Source organism: Callorhinus ursinus, unplaced genomic scaffold (assembly GCF_003265705.2).
Source record: "Callorhinus ursinus isolate GAN/ISIS: 27379988/994484 unplaced genomic scaffold, GSC_fseal_2.0 scaffold25, whole genome shotgun sequence".
NCBI classification, from domain to species: domain Eukaryota; kingdom Metazoa; phylum Chordata; class Mammalia; order Carnivora; family Otariidae; genus Callorhinus; species Callorhinus ursinus.
The window spans coordinates 25,071,414-25,096,224 of NW_027397087.1; the positions used below are offsets into that span (position 1 = coordinate 25,071,414).

General features: G+C 36.0%; 1 protein-coding gene across 6 annotated transcripts in view; it reads right to left on the minus strand.

The window, feature by feature from the left end:
• Positions 1-23,647, minus strand: part of BNIP2 (BCL2 interacting protein 2) — a 43,606-nt gene extending 19,959 nt beyond the window's left edge. For 2 of the 6 annotated variants that reach the window (XM_073877113.1, XM_073877112.1), the window contains exons 1-11: positions 23,489-23,645; positions 15,944-16,050; positions 14,832-14,899; positions 13,726-13,893; positions 11,907-12,083; positions 9,349-9,451; positions 8,489-8,620; positions 7,263-7,349; positions 7,037-7,135; positions 6,060-6,095; positions 2,981-3,028 (exon numbers count right to left, since the gene is read on the minus strand). In XM_073877113.1, the coding sequence (XP_073733214.1) occupies positions 2,981-3,028; positions 6,060-6,095; positions 7,037-7,135; positions 7,263-7,349; positions 8,489-8,620; positions 9,349-9,451; positions 11,907-12,083; positions 13,726-13,893; positions 14,832-14,899; positions 15,944-15,993 (968 nt within the window). In that variant the 5' untranslated portion in view covers positions 15,994-16,050; positions 23,489-23,645. Of the gene's footprint in view, positions 1-2,980; positions 3,029-6,059; positions 6,096-7,036; positions 7,136-7,262; positions 7,350-8,488; positions 8,621-9,348; positions 9,452-11,906; positions 12,084-13,725; positions 13,894-14,831; positions 14,900-15,943; positions 16,051-23,488 lie in introns of all 6 variants that reach the window. The other 4 variants (XM_073877116.1, XM_073877114.1, XM_073877117.1 and 1 more) reach the window with 4 other exon arrangements.
• Positions 23,648-24,811: the final 1,164 nt, after the last annotated feature.

A 24,811-nucleotide genomic window follows, 5' to 3' on the forward strand; every position in this document is an offset into this window, starting at 1 on the left:
GTCCTAAACTTTAATTTGAGCACTGTAATTGTTGACCCTCTCTGTTCAAACTTGCTTCTGTATGAAGAGACAAGGCAGAGGAAAATATAAATTCTCATTATAGGTATTATTAACCTTTGCCCTCTTCACTCCAGTCTTAATTCACATATTCTGTGTGAAGCCTGCAGGTTTTCCTGTTGGATACAAGAAAGCCTGTCATATGGTGCAAAGAGCTGCCATACACAGTATATCCCTTAACAGGGAAACATTCAGTGACATCTGAGATAACAGCTACTCTTTACCCCTTTAGAGTTCTTTCACTTACTTCCTTGTTTTGTTATCTTCCTTTCAAACTACCCCACTAGGCCCTCTTTAGGACCCTATCCTCCCCACACCCCCACCCGAGTTAAAGGCTATTAAGCTTCAAGTGGGAGGCCAATATAGCATTTTCCTTGATGATACTTAGGAATATGACCAAGCAGAACACAACCAAATTACTTTATATGAGAAACTTTTGATTAAAGAGACTCAGAGCCCAAGTATAACAAAATATAGTGACAAAAATCAACTCACACCAGTTAAGTTAGATCCCTGATCCCAGCAGAAAGATAAAATAATACAATTTTATGTACTTTCAATCAGCAATGAAAAATTAAAATTGAATGATATGGGGGAAATGTCACATAGTGACAAATTACAAATAACAAACTTCCTAAGTGCTTTTCCTCTAACCTACTAATTATAATCTAAGCCTGATAGTTATGAAACATTTATTACAGGGCATGTCCCTATACCAGATTCCATTAAGGTGTATGTTAGAGCAGGTGTCGTTTAATCCAACGATTCACAGCACATCACTCTTGTTATATCCCAAGTGTTAACACTGTTCCTTCTGAATTTTAATGTTCTAATAGATTAAAGTTTACCTGTACTTTAAAAAAATATTTAGGAAAATGCATCACTTTTGCAACAAGTTGTATCTATAGTTAGGAACAATGCAAGCTGTATCTATAGTTAGGAACAATGCTTGCAAAAGCAAAAGTGAATAAACACAATAAACTGTTGAACCTGAAGAACCGTGTACTTTATGTGGAGGAAAACCACCTATTTAAAAAGTTCAGCAAATTTTGAACAGGATAAAGACTTACAGATGAAAGACTACTTAAAGAGCTCTATATAGACTCTAATCACAATTAAATTCAATGATCCTTTATTCATAATTCTCATATGGTAAATTCAGAAGGAATGCCTAAGTTGTTATTATTAGTTTGCTTTTTCAACACAAACTGTTTCTAAGGTTTGAGCAAGCAAAAATGGTTTTGGTTTTATTTGCTATAATGACAGTTTAGGATCTGCCCACGGCTGCTGGATCCAAGTTAAGTCAGAAGGCTGCTGAGGAACATCTCATCCTGGGAATCCTCCAGCATCTCCCATAATTGGACTTAGGTTAGCATGCCAAGTTTATAACTGAGGAGGACAAAAAGTAAAGGAAAATTCTCTAACAAAAACTTTATACGAAAAATGGCAATGTTTGTAAAAGTCACATGTGTGTTCAGTCTGGGACAGAATAAATCCTAAAAGCTTAGCTCTCATTAGCTTCAATTTTGCTATTCTAGGACATTCTTTTGTAAATTACCTTATAGGAAGGGCTGGGGTGTGGTAGTATCCTCAAATTTGGAGGATACTAATTTTTCCACATGTGTATGAGTCACACAAGCATATGACAAAGTATCAGACCAGTCTGTTGTTTTAGCATGATTTTGTGGGTAATTGAGTTCTGTTTGGGCACCTCAGTACAATGTATTTCAGTGTAGAGTCAAGGTACTTACCAAATTAAACAAAAAGTTTATATGCTTATATCAAATGTCATCCCAAACAGCATAATGTAATGATGCTCTAAGACTTACAAAATAACTTAATTTACAGTACTGTCAACATGATTCAACAGAAAATGTGAATATACACAAATCTGATTAGGTCAAACACCTACCTCCCATCAAGTTTAAGTAACTGATATAGAAGTATTTTGGTAAAGTGCCCACATTGAGAGCAGTTAAAAAAGCAGCCCCTATTTTCTACAGAAAAATAGGGACAGTGAATAACTCATCACATTCTCTGAATACTACACTGCACTCACAAATTCTGGAGAGTGATACCCTGGACACACAGCTTATTTCACATTAGTGAACAGACCTAAAATTTTTATAAAGTTCTGACTTCTGGCCAGAAGATAAAATGTCCCATATATACATATATACAAACCCCATTTCTTAGCCTCTTAAATTCTCTAGTTCTAAAAATGGCTTTTTGACTTGTCTTTAAAGTTTAAAGAGGAGAAAGTGTGCAATACATTTGTATTTGCGCTTCTGAATTAAGAAACAGTATTAAATGAGAAAAAAAAGCTTAGGATAGTATTAATCTACTTAGATTATGTACATGACCTTTGGGTATTCATGAGAACCAGTTTAACTGTCCCTCACCTTATGAGCAACTCTGTTTTCTAAGTTACCCAGGAAATGTATCTAACCATTTACAAAAACAAAAATTCGAACATGCACTTTACAAATCATGGTCTTAATTTACCTGCATATTCTTCCACAAGACAGGTATACATTAAAAAATATTGCTCAGAAACATAAAAATATATATTATCTCTTTCCTTTACCATTTAGGCATATAAATAGTTTACTGAAGATGATGCATCATTCAACAAACAAATGCAAAAACTGCTTTATATAAAGTGTGGTTCTCTGCTATTTAGCAATATAAAATATAAAATGATTACAATATAATTAGCTAATAAAGAGCTAAATTCAAGAGATTTGCAAACCAATACAGCAGTGAACAGTCCCTTATACAAAAGTCCATTAAGGAAGAGTCAAGTCAATTTTGTAACAGGTTACATAAAAATCAGGGCCAATAAATGCATTATAAATGCAAAAAAGAGCACTGCTTCATCAGCACATTCTTCAGTCTTGTTTGGACTAGACGCCAAACTTACTGTTCACTTTTCGGTTCATCTTGTTTTCCATTAAGCTCTTGATCAACTCTGTTTAATGAAAAACAATATAGATAATAAGACACTAGCAACTAAACAATTTTCTTTCTAAAAATTGTGACTACTTTTAGCATAGAATATTATTCTGTTAAAAACAAAGCTTTGCAAAGAAGCAGACATAGTAAAAAGGTTACCAAACATTTCCCCAACCAGGAAAGATAATTTTTAAAGAGGACACTGACAAGAAATGTGACTGTTGTTTCTTTAAAGATTACAAAATACTTTACATACAAATGCCCATAAGCTTTATTAGAAGTTCAAATTAGGGCACCTGGGTGCCTCAGTCAGTTGGGTGACTGCCTTCGGCTCAGGTCATGATCCTCGAGTCCCGGGATCAAGTCCCACATCGGGCTCCCTGCTCAGTGGGGAGTCTGCTTCTTCCTCTGACTGTACCCCCTCTTGTGCTCTCTCTCTCTCAAATAAATAAAATAAAATCTTAAAAAAAAAGTTCAAATTATAACAGGTATATTAAAATCTTAAACTGTAGCCTGGCTGGAATCTAAGTGATGAGAGAGTGGCAGGAAAAATAACTCCCTAAAAAATGATTTTGTTAACTGAAATACTAAAATGCCACTAATGCCACCAATTGATCAATGTTTTTAAATTCAGTGATAAAAATGCATATTTATAGAAACTATTCTCCAAAATTTATTGGTATACATAGAATATAAGTGCCTTTCACTTATTTTGATAGTAAGAAGCCATTAAATTTAATAATTGGAAATATCTAGATGTGGTTAAAAATCGAATTGGATTAGTAGTGGGCTGCACAGAGATCATACCAAAATTTAGGCAACTGGGGATTAGAAGAATTATGTAGTTACAACACAATTATAAACGACACCTTAAAGATAATGTACAACAGTCTATTACTATTATATCTGTACTAGTATGAATTACTGATGGAGGGGAGTTTAAAACAATTTGGTATAGGGCGCCTGGGTGGCTCAGTTGGTTAAGCGACTGCCTTCAGCTCGGGTCATGATCCTGGAGTCCCCGGATCGAGTCCCGCATCGGGCTCCCTGCTCGGCAGGGAGTCTGCTTCTCCCTCTGACCTTCCCCCCTCATGCTCTCTCTATCTCATTCTCTCTCTCAAATAAATAAATAAAATCTTTAAAAAAAAAAAACAATTTGGTATAATATATGAAGATACTTTTCACACTTGTTTCCATTACTATGATCATCACCACCCATTACTAGGATCACCTGAACAGTAGTGAATGAGACCTAAAAGTCTTGGTGTGTGGTAAAGCCAGATTAATAACATATAAAACATTTTTTTATGCTGGTATCAAAAATATGAGAGGTATATAGTCTCGAGAAGGCATGCAATATCCATCCAGTCTTTTCAACATCTGAGATATGTTGAATTAGTTCTTATGAACTAATTTCACAATTACTTTAGTTTTAAACTACAAACATTTTAACAACTGCGATCCTCTCCAGCCACACTTGCACTGAGTTGCTTGAACATCTACAATATTTAAAACTACTATGCTTGCACACTCAGTTTTGAATCCTCCTTCTTCTCGGTATTCATCATAAGAGATTTCACCTTAAGTAACCTCCTCCACATAGAACCTCTGTTACATTTAAAAAAAAATGCTCCTTTATTTTTAAAACTTGAATGTTACCATTTTCAAGCTGACAAGGATTTATTATTTTTTAAGACTAACAAACTTTGCGCAAAAACTAAGAAGTACCTGAAAGATATATGTAATGATTCTATTATGGTTAAACAAAAGTAAAAAAAAAAGAAAAAAAAATCAAGATAAAATAGTATTGGCAGGTATCAAACAATATATTTAAATAAAAAGTATAGTTCCACTATTTTTCTGATCCCTAAATTCCAGGTAATTAAATACTGAGAACTTTGTAAAAAGGCAAAATTCAGCAGATTTTATCAACAAAGGCAATTCATTTTGAAATCCATGAAGCAGCTGGCTTCATTATACAATTACAGATTATATTTTTAATTTCAGTTATCTGTCTGCCAAGTGTACACCAGTGCCTAGAAAGGAAAAAAAAATTAGCAATACCTAAAATTACAGTCCACATCTCTATGTTAAAATGTCTGTCAAACTGTTAAGTGTCACATGAAAATGTAAAGCTATGATTCCATCACATCATCAACTGAATTCTTGCTCATCAACAGACCCAAAATGTGTCAAGAATGTTTCAGTTCCTTGTGATTGCTTCCTTAGAATGGTCAAAGTGATAATAACTACATACAAATCTCTCACCTTAAGAGAGACTGTATGAAAGCTGTTTTGCTAATTTGTCATTATTAAAAAAACAAAAACCATTAACAAGTCAGCTCCAAATCCTACACTGTTCTAAACTGCTATATAAAATGGTAACTATTTTATACTTTGCCTTTCATCTTCCATGCCGAGATATTAATAGCTAATAGTTTGTTATGCTCAAAGCAGAAGTATTCAAAATTAAAGATGGAAAGCAGAGTGTTTAACTATTTAATGGTATATTGAATTTTAGGTATTTTATCATATGTAGAATTTGACTGGTTAGCAGGCCATTTAAGCGTACAGGGAAATCAATGTTGGTTAGCCAAAGAATATGTGCATTGCAAATATACTCATAAACCCCAGGGAAATAAACTGTTACCTTAAAAAAGTACATATATATATATTTATCAAGAGCACTAGTTGGACATTTAAACAATATGGTCAAACAGATAAAGGCTTAGAGGTAATTGGTTTTCCAAATAGTATTCTTAGCAATTTCTTTGGTTTTGCTATCAGTATGTATAACATGAAGGGGTAGGAGGGCCTATGGCCTTTAATTCCTAATTGGCATTATGCATGGTGTTAGAACAGGGTGAATCCAAGCCATATTCAGCATCAGGAACTTCGGATTCACTCTATATTTGGATTCTGGGGTATGTTTATATTTACAAATGCTATTATCTTTGTCTACAAGCTAACCAACTAATAAGGAAGAGTTAGTCTGTGCAATGCAAATGGACTAGTCTAGATGCAACCCAGTCAAGGTGTGCATATACCTTTTTTGTTTCTTTTTTAACTTTTCTTCTTCATACCTTGGTAGGGAAGAGTTATTTCAGTAAATATACATGTTATGAAAATGAACAAAACTTGAAAAAAGGCACTGATAATAAACTCATATAAATCTATAGGCAAAACCAAAAATATTTAACACACTGATCTAAGAAATCTGGCTTTGACACATTAACAGACTAAACCTCAGATTAGTAGACCAAAAAACTTTTTCTACATTATAGCAGTGTGATACTCAAGGATTTATGTTAACAGCCTCTACCAAATCCTTTTAAAAATTAGATGGAGGTGAATTTGGTAAAGAGAACATATTCCAGGCACTGGAATGAACCAAGGTTAGGCTGATGTAAATAATACTGTATTTCTCCAGTAATAGGATTATTCAATGCCAGGATGAATTTACTCAAATTTGGTGAGCAGTATGTTCAAGTTTGGAGAATGTTCTTTAGTACTGACTGATCAGGAAATCACCTGTTAAGATTGTAAACAGTCTTTAAAAATAAACAGTCTTTAGGGCGCCTGGGTGGCTCAGTTGGTTGGGCGACTGCCTTCAGCTCAGATCATGATCCTGGAGTCCCGGGATCGAGTCCCGCATCGGGCTCCCTGCTCAGCAGGGAGTCTCCTTCTCCCTCTGACCCTGCCCCCTCTCATGTGCTCTCTCTCTCTCTCTCAAATAAATAAACAAATCTTTAAAAAAAAATAAACAATCTTTAAAAATAAAAATTAATCACAACCAGAAATAATCCTTCCTGCTTCTTCAGCTGATAACCTGAAGAAAATGGTGACTTACGGGGAAGGTGCTGGAAAATGGCTTCTTTCCCTTTTCCTTAGTTATAAAAACAAGAGCAGTTACAAAATATTTATCATATGGGAAGTGTAACAGAATGAGTATTGAAAAATATTTACCTCTTGCACATTAATATATAAAGATCCAATATAATTAAAGAAATAAAACAAAACATACTGTTTTATGCATTCTGGTATGCCAACATATTCCATGGGGACAAGTTCCGCTAGTTCTGCCAAATTAAAGACGTATCTAATTTTTTGGCTGAATTTTGAGCTATGGAAGAAAATAAAGATAATTACCTCAATATTCCGACCAATAGAACTGACAAGAAATTCACATAAGGAGTTTGTGTTTTTGTTTCTTTTTTTTTTTTTTAAGTCAATGACTCTCAGAAAATTACCTAATAAAGGGTCTTGTGACAGCTAGAAGTGTTCTGATAAACCATGAGGGATGTACAATGATTAATGATTTTAGGTTTTTCCGTAACCTGGAATAAAAAAAAAAAAAAGAAAAACAAATAAAAATTTTTGAGCTCCATAAATTCTAATGCTAGAAGGTAAGGCATCAATAAGTATGTGAAACTTTACACATACACAAAAATCTGTCATCCAAAAGTTCATTTAGATGTGATACTCCTAAAGACAAGAAAATACATTCTTGAATTCTGTTTCTCCTCCTGCTATGAGATGAACTTTACTTCATTTGGCTAAATCTATGTCCACAGTATAGCTTGTTGTTAAACGTCTCCTAAATACATTCACTTGTCTTTAGAATTCTGTCAACCGGGGTAGAGGTCAATACTGAATACGAAATTTCATTTTTCAGGATGAGAGGGGAACTGGTACTCATTTCTTCAACACCATGAAAGGCACTGTGCCGGCAGAAAGATGGGAGTCAAGTTCACCACAGGAACAGGAAATGTAAATCAGATCTAACACATTCTTATGGAGTCCAAAATTCTGAGTAAAAATTAACGGTATTACCCTGGCCAACTTAAAATGACCAAATAAAAACTGCTGTTTTATCATGCATATTCCACACTTAAGTGATCATTAAGGATTTTTTTTTTTAAATCATAAAACTAGCCAATGCCATGTTTAGGTATTTAGAGAAACCTATTAATGCGTCTGAGTTCATTAAACTAGTTCAATGTAGCTATAGTCTAATCAAACCAATTGGAGATTCAAAGTTCCTTCCATTAGCATGGATGACTAACTCCCAGGAGAATACACTCCCTAGTGCTCATTCCAAAATAAGATTATAGCTAAGCATCTTAAAAACCATAAAATATGTAACCACTAGGAGACAGCAAAATTCAGAATGTATTAAAATAGGAAATGTACTAAATTCTCCATCCTTTCCCAAAACGTAAATTATAGGAAACTGTTCAATGTGGTATAAATAAGGAGAGATAAAGAACTATTTTATAGGTTTTAAGGAATTATTCTTTATAAAACAGATCAAAACTAATTTCCTTCATGATATTCTAAAATACTGAACTGAGAAAATAGAAACATGTTATGAAATTAATAATTTATGGTGTCCTTAAGTGACAACAGGAAATAAAATTGAACAAAGCTATTATAAAAATTATTCAGACTAGCTTTCAATGTGTATTTACAATACCTTCTATCAATTTGCTGGTAGCATTTCCTGAGCCATCCCAGACTGGGCATTTTTCTTCGAGTTGTAGCACCATTTAAATAAACTATCATGTAGTTTTCTGCTACTAACAGCTCCAAAGTGCCAATAACATACCTGTAAAAACAAATTAAGTTTAAGCCTTAAATATTGCTTTGCAGAACCAAACAAAATTATCCAAATGATATAATGCCCTTCCCTTCCCTTCAATGACAGCAAAACCAATTAAAATTTCAAAACGGCATTAGCTGGTATTATGATTGTGTATCAGAAAGAGTTATCTTCTAGAAATATACATTTAAAACTCTGCAGATGAACTGACATGATTTCTGGGACTTGCTTCAAAGTTATACAATGGGAAGAGCATACATTTTGGGAATGAAGTATAAACTAATTGTGGAAGCGGGGGATTCATACACAAAGATGCAATACACTTCCCTCTACCTTTATATAAGTTTGAAATTTTCCATGATAAGTTTAAAACACCACTAACTTAAGAAATAGAATGACTCTGTGGAAATAGAACTGAGTCAGTTCAGTTATATTTGGCTTTTTGGGAGTAAACGCAGTTTAGCCATATGATTTTGAGATAAAAGTAATTTCTTTACATTTAATGTAAAATAAAGAAGTTGGAACAGATAATCTGAAATAGTCCTTCCAGTTTTAAACTGACAATTTTCCTGTCGAGTTGGAAAATGAAGAGTTTCAAAATGCCAAAGAATAAGGACTTAAAGGACTGGAATGGAGATAATTATAATCTTCTCCCAGGTAAAGTTCACGTCCTTAAATTGGAGATCTAATTAACTCAGAATTCTGTTCAAATTTTTTTATGAACGTATACTTACTTAAAGAGATTGTCCATCAGGTATCTATAGTTAGGTTGACCACTTTCAGGCATAAAACAGACAGCAAACACAACAATGGCATTTAATCCATCCCCATAATATCCTGAAAAAGAAATCAAAGATAAAATCACCAGCATTTTACTTTTTCAGAGGAAATCTGTATGTACAGTTGATAGATTATATAGTGGTTCATGTTCCACAATTTTTTTGATAAAAAAACATGGTTTCTTTTTTAACCTTATATAGCCTTATAAAGATCTTAAAATCCCCTCTTCTCAAAATGAGAATAAAATCTGAAGAGGAAACAGTGGGCATAAAAACCAGAAACCCATTTAAAGTGGCATAATCAGAAAGCCAGTCTTACTTTAGTAAACAAATGAAGTGATATAATCCAAGCAGGCATAATAACTATGAAAACATCTGCAATAAAACAATCTTATGCAAGTTATGGTTAAAGTGGGTCCTTTTTAAAAAATACTTTTACACTCAGCAATGCCTAGCATTTTGTAGATTTAGAGTATTAAAAACTGTATCTCTGACAATTTTAACTGAAGAAAAAGTGTTAAAATGTGTATGTTTATTATAATCTCTAGATATTAAGCTGTATCCAGTAACACTGGTTTAACATTCATTTCTGTTGTTTACAAACATGCACTGAAAAGGTTTAAACAGTTCAAGTACATTAGCATCTTCAATACCTTTCTCAATATCTTAGTCACAAAACACACTGTGATAATTCAATAGGATGAAATGGTCCTAATTATTTCCCCCTAACCCAAATAAAGCACTCTTTCTGAAAGATACTTTAAGATAGTTTAAACCATGAGGCAGGTCTCACAACTTGTTTCCTATGAACTGGCTGAATTAATGCAAGTCTGTGGACTTCCTGATCCAGATTATCCTGTTTTCTTCATCTGAATAGGATTAAATTAGGCAGATTAATGTAACTGCAAATATTCAAGTGATTTGGTTTCAGATGAATGAAGACTATAGAAATACAGAGGGAAATGCATTTGGCAGAAAGTAAATTAAGTAGAAAGGACTCTACATAAAAAAACCCAATCTGTTTAACCTATGTGGTCCCCTTTCCTGAATTAGGATTTCAGGTAACAAGAAATGTTCTAGAGAGTGGCTTGCATTTTGACTACCATTAACATTCTGATACTATTTATGGTGTCTAGGTAAAGTCCTATACATGGCACAGTCAGATGGACAGAAGTTATAATCATACTCCCATAGCTTTTCCTATTTGACTTGCGATTTCTTAAGAAATGAAGCCTTATATTTTTGGATATTCCACAAATATGTAAAGTTGGTGCTCCATAAAAATGTGGAATGAACCAGTTCTGTACTTTATGGTAAAACTAAATTATTTTTTCAGGGTTTTAAGGTAAATTAAGAGTCAGAGTTTAAAACGCCAAGTTTTACTTATATCCACAAAGACTAGTATAAGAATGTTCATAGCAGTTTTAATCATAATGGTCCAAACTGGAAACAACTCACATGTTCATCAAAAGAAAAATGAATAAGCCAATTGTAGTTTATCCATGCAATGAAATACTACTTAGCAATGAAAAGGAATAAACAACAGACACGTGCAACAACATGGATGAATGTCAAAAACATGCTGAGCAAAAGAAGTCAACAAAAGAAGGTATACTATATGATTCTAGTTACATGAAATTCTAGAACAGGCAAAAGTAATCATGGGAGTAGACATTGGAATAGTGGTTACTGGAGAGGGGGGTATTCATTGGGAAGGAGTTTGAGAGAATTTTTTGGGGCAATGAAAATGTTCTGTATGTCTAGGTGTAGGTGATATGGGTATATATGGTAATATGGGCATTTGTCAAAACTCACTGACTACTACATTTCAGATTAGAGCACTTCCAAGTGAAAAAGTGAGAAGAAAAACAAATACTGTATGATATCACTTATATGTGGAATCTAAAAATGCCAAACTTCGAAACATAGACTAAAATGGTGTTTGCCAGGGGCTAGGGGGAAAGAGGAGATGTTGGTCAAAGGGTACAAACTTCCAGTTATACGATGAGTAAGTTCTAGGGATCTAATGAACAGCATGGTGACTACAGTTAGTAGCACTGTATTATGTACTCAAAAGTTGCTAAGAGAGTAGATCTTAAATGTTCACACCACAAAAAAGAAATGGTAATCATTATGTAATATGTACTGTATTAGATCAACACGTTTTACACCTTAAACTTACGCAATATGTCAATTATACCTCAAGCTGGGGAAAAAATTGCAAGTACTACAAAAAAGGATAGCATTTCACTATATATAAATTATAAATGGACAAAAAGGGGAGAAAGTCTCAGTTTTGGGGGGAGGTGTCTGGAGTCAGGGTGGAAAACAGTTTCCACTGTATACTCTTGTACCTTTTGAATATACTGTGTGCATGTACTAACGATTTTTAAATTTGGTTTTATCCTTTTACTTCAAAACTTGTTTCTAAAATGACATAAATGTTTATTATATATATATTTTTACTCAAGATAGAGTAAAAAAAGATACGAACAATCTTTGATTGCTCTTACCTCCATGGCTAATAACTTTTTTATAGGGTTCAATTGCCTTCATATCGACCCTGTGGTCCTGTTCTCCAATTCTGAACATACGCCAGCGTCGTCCATCTTCTTTTTCCTCTGCTGCTGTGTATTCAGTAATTGAGCCTTTCCTAATAATTTCAGTAGTTTTGGGTTTTGGAAGATCATCTGTCAAAAGAAAAGGTTTTTGAATCACAAATTGTTATTTATACAATAAAAATCAAGTTACATGTTAACCACTTTACTATCTAATTAGATTGTTCAGAGAATTTTTCATTATATCTTCTGTGGAATTTTAAGTATTTCTTCTGTAACAGAGGAAAAGGCTTGTTATTGATATGCGGCCATTTTATGTTTTTGGAAAGCATGGTTAACTTTTTTTGTATGGGCTAATTCATAAAGCACCTATCACAGTGCAATGTATGTTCACGAGTTCAAAAAAGATAATTCATACAGCCATCAAAATCTTAGTCCAGTGGCCTTACAATGCTGTTCAGATTTTATTTACAGCACTGTTCTTGGTAGTTAGCCCTATAGGTTATTTAAAGTAACTGAGAACAAATTGTTTTTTGTTATTGAGCACACAGATTATTCCCCAAACACTGTAATACCAGATAGAAAGTGGTTAACCAGCCAATGATTATTTCTCATTTGATCAGTTTTATTGAGCAGAAATTTACTAACATTCTGACGTGTACATGCAAAAGTCTATTTTAAATTGACATTAGCCAAAGCAGAAGCACCAATGATTAGGTGTAATTTATATTTCAAGATTGCATTTTAGAGGATTTTAAATGAAGTAATGATTTTCAAAATTTTAGTATCAGAGTCCTTACCAAAAGATGGGGGGGAAGGGGGACCTACGGCATGTTAGTTGTTTGTTTCCAAGATAAAGCTGTTAACGGAAAATATCCTTCCAGGAAATGACTACAGCAGCATTAAAGAAAGAAGAGACAAAACACATAGGCAGAAAACTATTTCAGTATCTTTTTAAAATATTGCTTATTACTGGACTGCTTATTGAACCAGTAAAACAGGGAAGAAAAAAGGAACAAAGATATAGCATATCAAAGATCTTACTCTTTACTGCTGATAAGACACACAGTGCTAAACACTGCTTTGAAGTAAAAATCATTTTAAAGATGGAATACATAAACAACTATATAAAGACACTGTACATAGAAATTATCTAATTAAAGAAAACATGCAGAGCAAAACACATGCCAATTCCTTTGAATTCTAAATAACTTAATAATAAGGAATATGAAGGTTGGGGACTAAGAGTATACATTAATTCAAGTTGGTTGTTTACATAGTGCAGCACTACCAGGCAAACCAAATTAAAAAATCACCCTCAAAAAACTCCCTTCAAAGCTCCCTCTCTGTAAACCCTTAAATACTTTTAGCATATTCCCTATGTGTCCCTATATGTCTCGTCAAAGCTTTTTTCCTTAGCTGACTGACTAAAGAACATGCCATACTTATCACGCAATATTTTGGAAGCAACATGAAAAAACATTCCTGAGCAATTAAGAAAGAAAAAAAAGCCACCTGAGTAATCTACTAAAAACCGTTTTTGAAAGCCATGCGAATATTGTGTTGGCAGAATTTCCTCTTTATAACAAAATATAGTAGGAACTTTAGAAAGAATAACTTCATATTCAACAAAATCCCTTAATCATTGATTTTAAGTTCAAGATCAAGTTTTAAGTTTTTCAATTATCCTAATATGAGACTCCTATCCAAAAAACACATATGTATATAGAGACAAACATTAATAAAAGTCAGATAAAAACAATGAAGCATTTACCTTCCCACTCAAATTCATTACTGTTTTCTGATGGCGTGTCTAACCCATCTAAGTCAATCTCCCCACTTTCATCCAAATCATCTGACAGCACAGAGCCATCGCTAGGATCCAAGGTCAGGCTAATGTCTGGAGCCATGAGTTTCTTTCTTACTTTATTTCCATTAACTTCTAGAGAGCATGGAATGGGTTAAAAAAAAAAAGTGAAAAATAGATTAGAAGGAATGTTTGTTTACATGCTCAAGTTGAAAAAGAAAAAAATTTTTTTTAATATTTGTTTTTTTAGGGCGCCTGGATGGCTTGGTCGGTTAAGCATTTGTCTTTGACTCAGGTCATGATCTCAGGGTCCTGGGATTGAGCCCTGCATCAGGCTCCCTGCTCAGTGGGGAGTCTGCTTTCCCCTCTCCCTCTGCCCCTCCCCCCTGTTCATTTGCTCTCTCTCCCTCTTTCACGATCTTGGCCTCTCTCTCAAGTAAATAAATAAAATCTTTAAAAAATATATTTATTTTTTTAGAGAGTGAGAGCATGAGCATGTGAATGGGGAGAGGGGTAGAGTGAAAGGGAGAATCTTAGGCAGACTCCACGCCCCCCCAACGCGGGGCTCGAGCTCATGACCTTGAGATCACGACCTGGGTTGAAATCAAGAGTAGGATGCTTAACTGACTGAGCCACCAAGGCACCCCAAAAAGAGAAAAATTCTAACCACTCCATTCTTGAGAAAAATAACATTAATCAAACACAATCCCAGAGCATTAATTTACAAACCTTAGATTTTGATCATTATTGCTTCTACATCATGGCAAGACGACACATGCCAGCAAGGATAAGTCTTTTTAAGTAACAGAGGCAAACATTATAGTCAGTTCTTACTATTAAACATGAGCTCCTCTCAACCTTTTATTGTAGAAATTTCCAAAACCCAAGGGTATGTTTTTACAAAGTTAAATTTCCAAAGCACTCAAAAAATGCTTTCTTAAACATTCACCTTATCCTTTGGCTCTGTATAATAGAACAAAAAATGAGAATACTTTTTTCCCTTGACAAAGAAATGTGTTAAAAAATAGCACAAAGTCTACTGTTTCATTGAAACCAAAGTGCCAAGTTCTTACCAGGCTGGCTCTCTGGTCCAGTTACAGCCAGTATATCTGCTTCCATACTATCATCCTCTGGTAAAGGTCTAGAAGATACAGACACAATTTTTAATCCACAAATTAAAAAAAAATTTTTTGAAGTTCAAACAGCTATTTAAAATATCTTATAGAATCAATTACGTGGAAAACTGAATAAAGCAGTTTCTTAAGCTTCAATAATTTACAAACAACTTTTAAAGACAAAATTTTCAGACTGTCAGAGATGATTTATGTACCTATATAAATAACACATAAAAGTAGATATAAATTCCTTATGTAACTACTCTTAAATACAACTACAAAACAAACCTAAAAATTATAAACAACCTAAAAAACATATAACTCAAATGCACGAGCTCAACATGAAATACAATACAATGTGTGGTGAAGGTAAACTGTCCCTCGCATGCGAGTATGGTCATGATGGCTACAATTCTTTTGAGCTCAGCATTTCTATATGATTACTATTATCACCATGTGCTATGCAGTGACTTAGTACTCCCACAAGCTGTCCATATTCCCACTGTTAAGGGACCTTCCTATGCACTGGGATGGTCTTCTGACCAAGATGGTATGGAAGCACCATTTAAATATAAGGTCTGCCTTTGCCCTTTTCCTCTTAACCCAGCTGGTGCCAATACAACTGTAAATACAAATGCAAACGTGTCAAAGTAGCTGGCCAGATGATCTAAAAACCCCTTATTTAATAAGTTTTTTTCTTAAAACAGAAGCACAAAATTTAACAATTCTTACAGACATCTAAAGACTCCCTTCTCCCAGGAACCCCTCAGATTCCAGTTTAAGAAATACCATATTTAAGCATTTTTTGCTTAAATTTCAACATTTTGAAATTTAAATGTTGAAAACAAAAATAAAAGGTTATAGAAGATCACATATATATTTACTGGAAGATAAGATATAAGAGAATTCCTCTAACTGTTGGAAAGGAACTTTCATTTTCTAGTATCAAATGAACACCTTTGACATTGGGTTTCTATAAGAAGCTCAATATTCATTTAATAAGTGACATCTCAATAAAGACATTTTGAAGTTTTGTTTTAAATTTGTTTTCATTTGAAAGTATTGCTCACATTGGAAAATCTTCATCTTGCCATTCTTCTTTAAGTTCCACACCTTCCATCCTCAGCTTAGATTCAATATCAGCCACAAACTCCTGATAATCCAGAGAGCCAATGTCCTGTGAAAAGAGAAAAATTTATAACAACATATTTTCCATGTTACTTTTTATCTGCTAAAAAGGTGCAATAATCTTATACCTTAGTTCACACTTCCACCCTGGTCATGAAATCAATTTATTGAGCTGCAACTACCATTAAAAAAAAAAAAAAAAGAATTAGAATGAAAATCAGAGTCTATAATATTCTAGTAATGTGAGTACTATTTGTAGTAAGGGTATTGGGCAGTGAAAATATTTGTTTTCAGTTACGTGTGTCCCAGGTTGTGATTTAAGTTTTATTAAGTTTTGTGAATTATGTAAAAACAATCTGGGGGGGGGAGGCACAAGGAATACAAGTAAATATATTCTCTACTCTAGATCCATAATTAATTTTCTGTCCTCCGGAGAGAGGCTGATCCTAGAAATTGAACACTAGTAAATTGCATTTACATTCATGATTCAGTAAAGTGTGCTGTATCTTTTTAGAACTGATGTATAATTAACATTTAAAAAAAATATTTTATTTATTTGACCCAGAGAGAGAGAGCGTGCGCACAAGCACAAACAGGGGAAAGGCTGAGGGAGAGGGAGAAGCAGGCTCCCCAGTGAGCAGACAGTCCGATGCGGGGCTCGATCCCAGGACCCTGGGATCAGGACCTGAGCTGAAAGCAGACGCTTAACCGACTGAGCCACCCAGGCACCCCTATAATTAACATTTTTAAATTGAAGTATAATTAATATGTGTGCTGTTTTCTATACTTCCATCTCTGTAGTTTCAATGCCATCACTCCAGAGCCATTTAAAGAAGGCTACTTAGTAACTATCCAGTAAATGAATGCTACATTTTGATTTGCTTCATATCTACACTAAACTTTTCTCATGCAGTTCAGCATAAGTTTTCAGACACTGAACTTAGTGACTATTTCTTTTTTATTTATTTTTTTAAAGATTTTATTTATTTATTTGAGAGAGAGTACAAGCAGGGGGAGCGGCAGACAGAGAGAGAAGCAGGCTCCCACTCCCTGCTGAGCAGGGAGCCGGATGTGGGGCTCGATCCCAGGACCCTGGGACCATGACCCGAGCTGAAGACAGCCACTTAACTGACTGAGGCACCCAGGCACCCCATGAATATTTCTATTCATGCAACAACATATGCTAACCTAGGCCATTGAATATTAGTTTTAGTCTGTCCAAGGAAGGGTGTGGGTGCCTACATCCTCACTTTACAAGGTGAAGAACACAGAGATTGGTTTGGTTGATGGAATAAGAACTGGAGGTTTAAGTATATTAAGAAGTCATAAAGATCAACTGGTTAATGAGTACAACAAAAACTGACAACTTTAGGGTGCAAGAGGTATAGATGAGCTAATATTTAGTTCAATTGCATTAGAGCAAGTCAGTAGATGACTAAAGTTATTTTTTTTTAAAAAGCAGCAAAACATGTATTTCTTAAGAGATAGAAAGTATCATTACAAGTATTAAAGACAAAGCAAAAAGTGGTTGGCCCCAGTGGAAAAAGAAAGAGGGTGAGATGGGGAGAATGACTGATGCTTTTCACAGTAAATCCTAAACTATGTGACTTTTAAAACCATGTATATATAACTTTAAAAGTTACTTATCAAAACAAATGGTGCCAGCCATTCACTTCAATTAGTCTTATAAAACAAAGACATGACGCCTCCACACACTGGAGTATTACTCAGCCATAAAAAAGAATGAAATCTTGCCTTTTGCAACGACATGGACAGATCTCGAGGATATAATGCTAAGTGAAAAAAGTTAGTCAGAGAAAGACAAATACCATATGATTTCATGCATATGTGGGATTTAAGAAACAAAACAAATGAACAAAATAAAAAGAGATAAACAAAAAACAGACTCAAATATATAGAACAAATGGGGGGGCGTGGGTGGGAAATGAGTGGAAGAGGTGAAGAGGATTAAGAGAACACTTATGAGCACTGAGTAACATACAGAATTGCTGAATCATTATACTGTACACCTGAAACTAATACAACATGGTTAATTACACTGGAATAAAAAATAAAAATTAAAAAATTAAAAAATAAATAAAACAAAGGTGTGGTCATGGTTTATGGTTGCTTTATCTGCTGTCATTACACTATAAAGATGTACAAAGCTGTACAGAAAAAGCATTATGTTCCAGAACAACAATATTACACTGGCAATTTTCTGAACTGTTAGATTTCACATGGTAAACTAAATTTATATCTCTGCCAAGACTGGGAGGCTCTCTTCTCAGTTTGAATTCTTACTTATGCTCAAGGAAAGGGTTCACACATTCTCAAAAGGTTTAAATATTTGAGGACCCACTTTCAAGCACAGGAAAAATGGCAAATGCTCTTTTCCTCACCAACATATTTGCTTGGAAAACTCAGTATTTATATATGTGTCATTTTTAATTCTCTGGGAAAACACTGAGCCAGGCAATGTTGAAAATTAATGGAAAACACACCTCAACTACAGTAATCTTGACTTATTTACCACATTTTCTGTTTCTAATACATAGTCTACACCTAAACACAGGTCTTCAGTGATCACGTCATAGATTGTTCTCTGATGGCAACTCTTCCTCTCTGTAGAGAAGAAAATAAACAAAAAAGGGATACCTATCTTGCCAATCTCTCCCATTTAGAACACAGAACTAGTATAAAAGACCCCCCAATTATGGCCAACAAGCCCAAATACTTAATGCTTATTACCTTAGAAATTAATGCCCAAGTGAGACTGAAACACTCTATTACTAAAGGTTTAAAACTGTCTCTTCCAAATTTTTAATTCACTGTACTTCTCAATTTTTTTCTGAAGTCTTTTATAATCACTCTAAAGTGAACTAATATACTTCCTAAATTCAATAATCAGAAAAAGTTTGTTATTTTGTCTTACCTTTTTGTAGGTGTTGGAAAAATACCAGGATCTTCTTGTCTTTTTCAAATATTCCACATACTCAGAAAAATATTTAATGTCTCAAAAATAAAAGCAGAGACTGAAAGTTGCTATCACTATATTCTCAACACCTCACACAGTGCCTGGCACATAAGCCTGTGAATGTCAGTTATATGAATATTGTCAGGTAGGACACTGGATAGCAAGCCTTTATTTTGCTCTACCCCTTAGCCTTATTTTTCTTATTCGACTACATTATTTAACAGGCTTCCTGTTGTTTTACCCTCAAAAAGTGTAATGAAAATATTTCGGGCAACCCACATACATGCAATTAACAATTTCTGTTGGTAAAATCATTCCTTATTGGTAAGTGAAAATATGTAACTTGAGAAATTCTGTAAGACAAACCATGTCCTTTAGTTCCCCTACCACTTGAACAAGGCTATCACTAGAAAATAACGCCTCTAAACAGAGAGAGCCCAAGTCCTTCAGGTCTCTCAGCGGATTCACTCAATTTTTACTTCAAAATCATATTGAAGCATGTGATTTATAAAACACACAGCATATGGACATGGATATTTAGTTTGGGGATAATTATTTAAGCTAGTTAAACAGAACCTAGAGATACAGATAGATTCACTCTTGACCATTTCATCACAGACTGTAGGGAGAAAAGTACACTAGGTAGACAAAAAGTTCAAACAACTGAGAGAGTATTGTTCTTGGAAGCACTTAATCATCAGCAGCTGTAAGAACAGGAAACAAACAAGAAAGGAGCAATATAAGCACAACCACTTTGAAGGAAATCAGGACACTGCTGACTCAAGTTAATTGTGGCTGTTTCCCATTTTTTGTTCATAAATTTGGTAAATTAGAATGGGGAATAACACTTTAAGATGCCATTTGTTAAAATAACCTAATGCAACAGCAATAACTTGATTTCCCAACATACTTGTGGTACTGGGGGCACATGATTACTTATGCCAATTAACCACTAGAAGTATTTAGATAAATTCAGAACACCTGCTGACCTAAGTGAGGTTAAAAATCAAGAAGAATGGATTACCTCCTGACATAACTTCTGAAGGGAGATGTGGTGGTAAATTCAACCAAGATGAAGAAGCGGATTTCCCTATGCAACTCAGCAATAGAAGCAAAAATTAAATATTAAAATCTTATTTACAACTGTCTGATTTATAAATTATAATCTCACATGCAACTTTACTATTACGTAGTTTAATAGTGCTGCTGGAATAGGTGCTAGTAACTACCATCTATGCTGAAATCACTTATTATTGGCAGAAGGAAATGTCCAGGCAAGTCTTTCACTTCTTCATTTAAACAAAAGGGCTTCATTCTAAATATTTATGTTCACTTTTCCCTATGAGGCTTGCAACACTGGTAGCGTTATAGGAAAATACTTTAGGCCAGCCTATGTATATGTTTACAATGGTCACCAAAATGCCTCCAGAAAAATCATCTACACTTGTCACTGCTTCCTTGAGAGCAGGGTCATGCAGGTTTGTAAGAATGAAATGACACCATGAGAGGTCACCTTACACCTGTTAGAATGGCCATTCTTTTTTTAAGATTTTATTTATTTGACACAGCAAGAGAGGGAACAGAAGCAGGGGGAGTGGGAGAGGGAGAAGCAGGCTCCCCACTGAGCAGGGAGCCTGATGTGGGGCTCGATCCCAGGACTCTGGGACCATGACCTGAGCCGAAGGCAGATGCTTAATGACTGAGCCACCCAGGCGCCCTGAGAATGGCCATTCTTGAATAGACAAGAAAGAGCACATGTTGTCAAGGGTGTGGAGAAAAAGGAGCCCCTGTACACTGTTGACAGGAATGTAAATTGGTGCAGCCACTGTGGAAAACAGTATGGACGTTCCTCAAAAAATTAAAAATACAAATACCATTTGATCCAGCAATCCCACTTCTGGGTATTTATCTGAAGGAAACAAAATCACTATCTCAAAAAGATATATGCAGCCCCATATTCACTGCAGCATTATTTACAATAGCCAAGATATGGAAGCAACCTGTTTCCATTGATAAATGAATGGATAAAGAAATTGTGGTATATATGCACAATGGAATATTATTCAGCCATAAAAAGAATGAAATCTTGCCAGTTGGGACAACATGGATAGACCTTGAGGGCATTATGCTATGTAAAGTAAGTGAGACAGAGAAAGATAAATACTGTATGGTCTCACTTATATATGGAATCTTAACACACACACACGCACACCAAGGTCAAAGATGCAGAGAACAGACTGGTGGTTGCCAGAGGGGAGGGAGGTTGGAGGAATGGGCAAAGGGGGTCTCAAAAGGTACAAACCTCCAGTTATAAAATAAATCCTAAGGATGTAATGTACAGCAGGGTGATTGTAGTTAATACTGTATTACATATCTGAAAGGTGCTAAGAAAATTATTCTTAAAAGTTTTCATCACAAAAATATTTTAACAATGTGTAGCAATGAATGTTAAATACACTCATTGTAGTGATCATTTCCGAGTATATAAAAATATCGAATCATTATTGTATGTACACCTGAAACCAATATGTTATATGCCAATTGTACCTCAATTTAAAAAAAGAACAAAATGAGATCCTCTATCTGAAACATTAACACAAAATTCAAGAAAAATTACAATGGTGTTGACTTCTCAAAATTCTGAAAATAAAGCAAAGGATAATTATGCCACCTACAAACAGTACTTTTATGATCAGTATGCAGAACATACTAGAGACGCTCTAAGACCTTTATAAAGATTAAGGTCTAATATTGATCTGACACTTTATTGTAGTTATACATATTTGTTGTAATATAAAATTATAATTGTGAAATATTATCATATTATACTGGTATTCTGCTTTATACCGTCAAAGCTTAACAAGACAACTTTCGATCCACTGTCAGCCAAGGTTAATTTTTCGGAACTGGTTATATATACTTCCTTTTTCAGATGCTGTCCTCCATCACTGCTCCTACCCGCACTGCTCCAGAGGCAATGAAGAGAACCACTTTCCTTTTCACATTTACTAACCACTTGTACATTCATCATCCCCATATGTTACAATCAACAACTTTTGTGAGGTATAAAACATTGGTGTTATTATCCCCATTTTATCTTATATATGAGGCAAATGACACTACATCTTGGTTCCCAGGTTAAATGTAGACTGTTTCTAATACAGCACACTGTCTCCAATTCGTGGCAATTTTATACAGAGTAAGCCTGTAATGCCAGATTTGGTTACATTTCTCTTCAAAGGTCCTCTAATACTTAAAGATTACAACAGCACTAACTTATGATGATCTAGTTCAAGATCCATGTTTGCAGAAGAGGATCTGTCATACTTCCTGTATAAGCCCAACAATGTTAGGCTGCAATAGAGATTATGAAGAACAAGAATAGTTTAGAAGAAATGTAAAATGACAAGAACTAAGTAAAAGATGTGCGAATTCATCAAGAAGATAGTATACAAGGTAACTAAATTGGGTAACTTCAGTTACCAACGTTAGACATTTACAAGCTGCAGAAATTCTTATAAAATTTTAGAAAAAGAATATGTTTCGGGGCGCCTGGGTGGCTCAGTCGTAAAAGCGTCTGCCTTCGGCTCAGGTCATGATCCCAGAGTCCTGGGATCCGTTGGGCTCCCTGCTCAGAGGGAAGCCTGCTTCTCCCTCTCCCCCTGCTTGTGTTCCCTCTCTCGCTGTGTCTCTCTTTGTCAAAATAAATAATTAAAAATCTTAAAAAAATAGGTTTCATTGAAAAAGTTAAGAAACTAGGCATTAAGAAAAATAGAGATCTCTAATCAAAAAAGGTGAGGATAAAAAAACAACTCTAAAATGCAATCACACACTTCATTCAACTAACTATAAGGAAGGCACTATGACTACCAGGATGAACAGGACAAAAGCTGTGCTCTCAAAGGGCTCCCGCGACAGGCAGACAGGGGAAGTTTCAAAGCAACGTAATAGACGCGAATAAATTTAACAATTGATCTAGCAGAACCACAGCTGCATCAGATATACCGAAGAAACCCAAACCATTAAGTAAAAGGTAACGTCTGAATCCACGCAGGAACTCGGTTTTTATAGTAGGAAGGTCTACTAAAGCCCTCATTTACAAATGTCGCTTCCGTGTCTATTCCCCGAGGGTACAGGGCACATCAGACGTCCAAGTTTCTTTGTTCAGCACCAGCACTGACGCTGATCTTAAATACGCGACCAAAGTGGCCCGGGACCAGGGTGTGTGCAGCGGGGCCGAGAGGGGGGCAAGTTCCATACCGAGTACAACAGCACAAACGGGAAAAGGGGTGGCCGGGGGCAAACAGGAGCCGAGCCAAGGGCGGGGGCCTAAGCTGGGCGGGGATCCGGGAAGCGCCTCCCGGGCAGGTTCCCTGGCGCCCCCTACATCGAATAACCCTCTGGGCTTCCTCTCTCGGGCTGTCTGGGGGGCACGCACCCCTCGGACGTCCGCCCCAGGCCTGCTCTCAGCCCAGACCCGCCGTGCCCAGCTTTCCCCGGCCGCACTCACCCCGGAGGAAGCCTTGGCTCCCTCGTCTTCTTCGCCCCTCCAGGCCGGCGACGTGGGGCTGACGGCCAGGGCGCAGAAGGTAGCGCCGAGAGGAGCCCGCTCCCCTCGGACCGCAGTGGAGACCGGGGCCCAGTCCCCAAGCTATTGCTGCAGCGGCAGCAGCTGACCCGGATGCAGAGAGCGACCCCGGCGGAAGTGACAGTATCCCGGCCTTCTTCAGGCGCGGCAGCCGCTAGAGACGGAGGCGTGGCGTCTTCTCGGAGTCGCCTACTCCCTGCCCCGCCCCCTCGGCTGTCGCGGACTCACGTGCGTGTATGCGCCTGGCGGCCGCCCTGCATTCCAACCGGGCAGGTGACACTCTCCTTACACAGGTACTCGGCCCTTGAGTCTCAAAGAGATATTTTTACATTCTTTTTTTTTTTTTTAAAGATTTTATTTATTTATTTGACAGAGAGAGACAGTGAGAGCAGGAACACAAGCAGGGGGAGTGGGAGAGGGAGAAGCAGGCCTCCCACAGAGCAGGGAGCCCGATGAGGGGCTCAGTCCCAGGACCCTGGCTTAACGACTGAGCCACCCAGGCGCCCCGAGATATTTTTACATTCTTTATGTTGGCTTTAGTGATCATTACAACAATTTTATAGCATAAGATGGGTGAAAATAGGGGAGGAAAAATACCCGAGGCCTCATTTTGGGAAACTAACCCTCAGAAGAAGCCTTAGAGTTGGGTAAAATTCTCGAGGGTGAATACAACGGTGCTGCCCAGACTCTATGTAGGGAGCGATCAGATTAGTTTTTTGAATTAACAGTTAGTTGTGGACCATGCTCTGGTAAGATAAGATAAAATATTAGACACGTTTTATCATTAGAGTCAACAGCCATAAAATACCTGTAAAATTACCGTAAAGTTTTCCAAACGCTTACTCTCAGTTTCTGTTCCTGCCTGGCCGTTGACTGGTAACAGAAGGGCCCGGCTCCGTGGATCATACTTGGAGTAGCAACGCTGCTCCACAGCTTCAAGGAACTAAGATTAGTTTGGAGCATATAATAATCCCTCTCGGAATTCTTATCCACTAATCCCGACAAAGGCAGCAGTGAATTTTTGGGGCAATGCATTTTGAGAATGGGGGGAGGGTGCTTGAGGGGAACTGAAAAGCTCAATTTAAATCATTGACCCGAAATGCAGCTCCCAGTTAACAGTTTTGGCAACACTGACTGCTGTTGGCAGGGGGTTCAACTCTTTGTTGTCTCATCTATAAAAACAGGGAAAAATAATATCTACTTCCTTGGGTTTTTGTGAGATAAAGTGCTATTAGAACCGTGCTT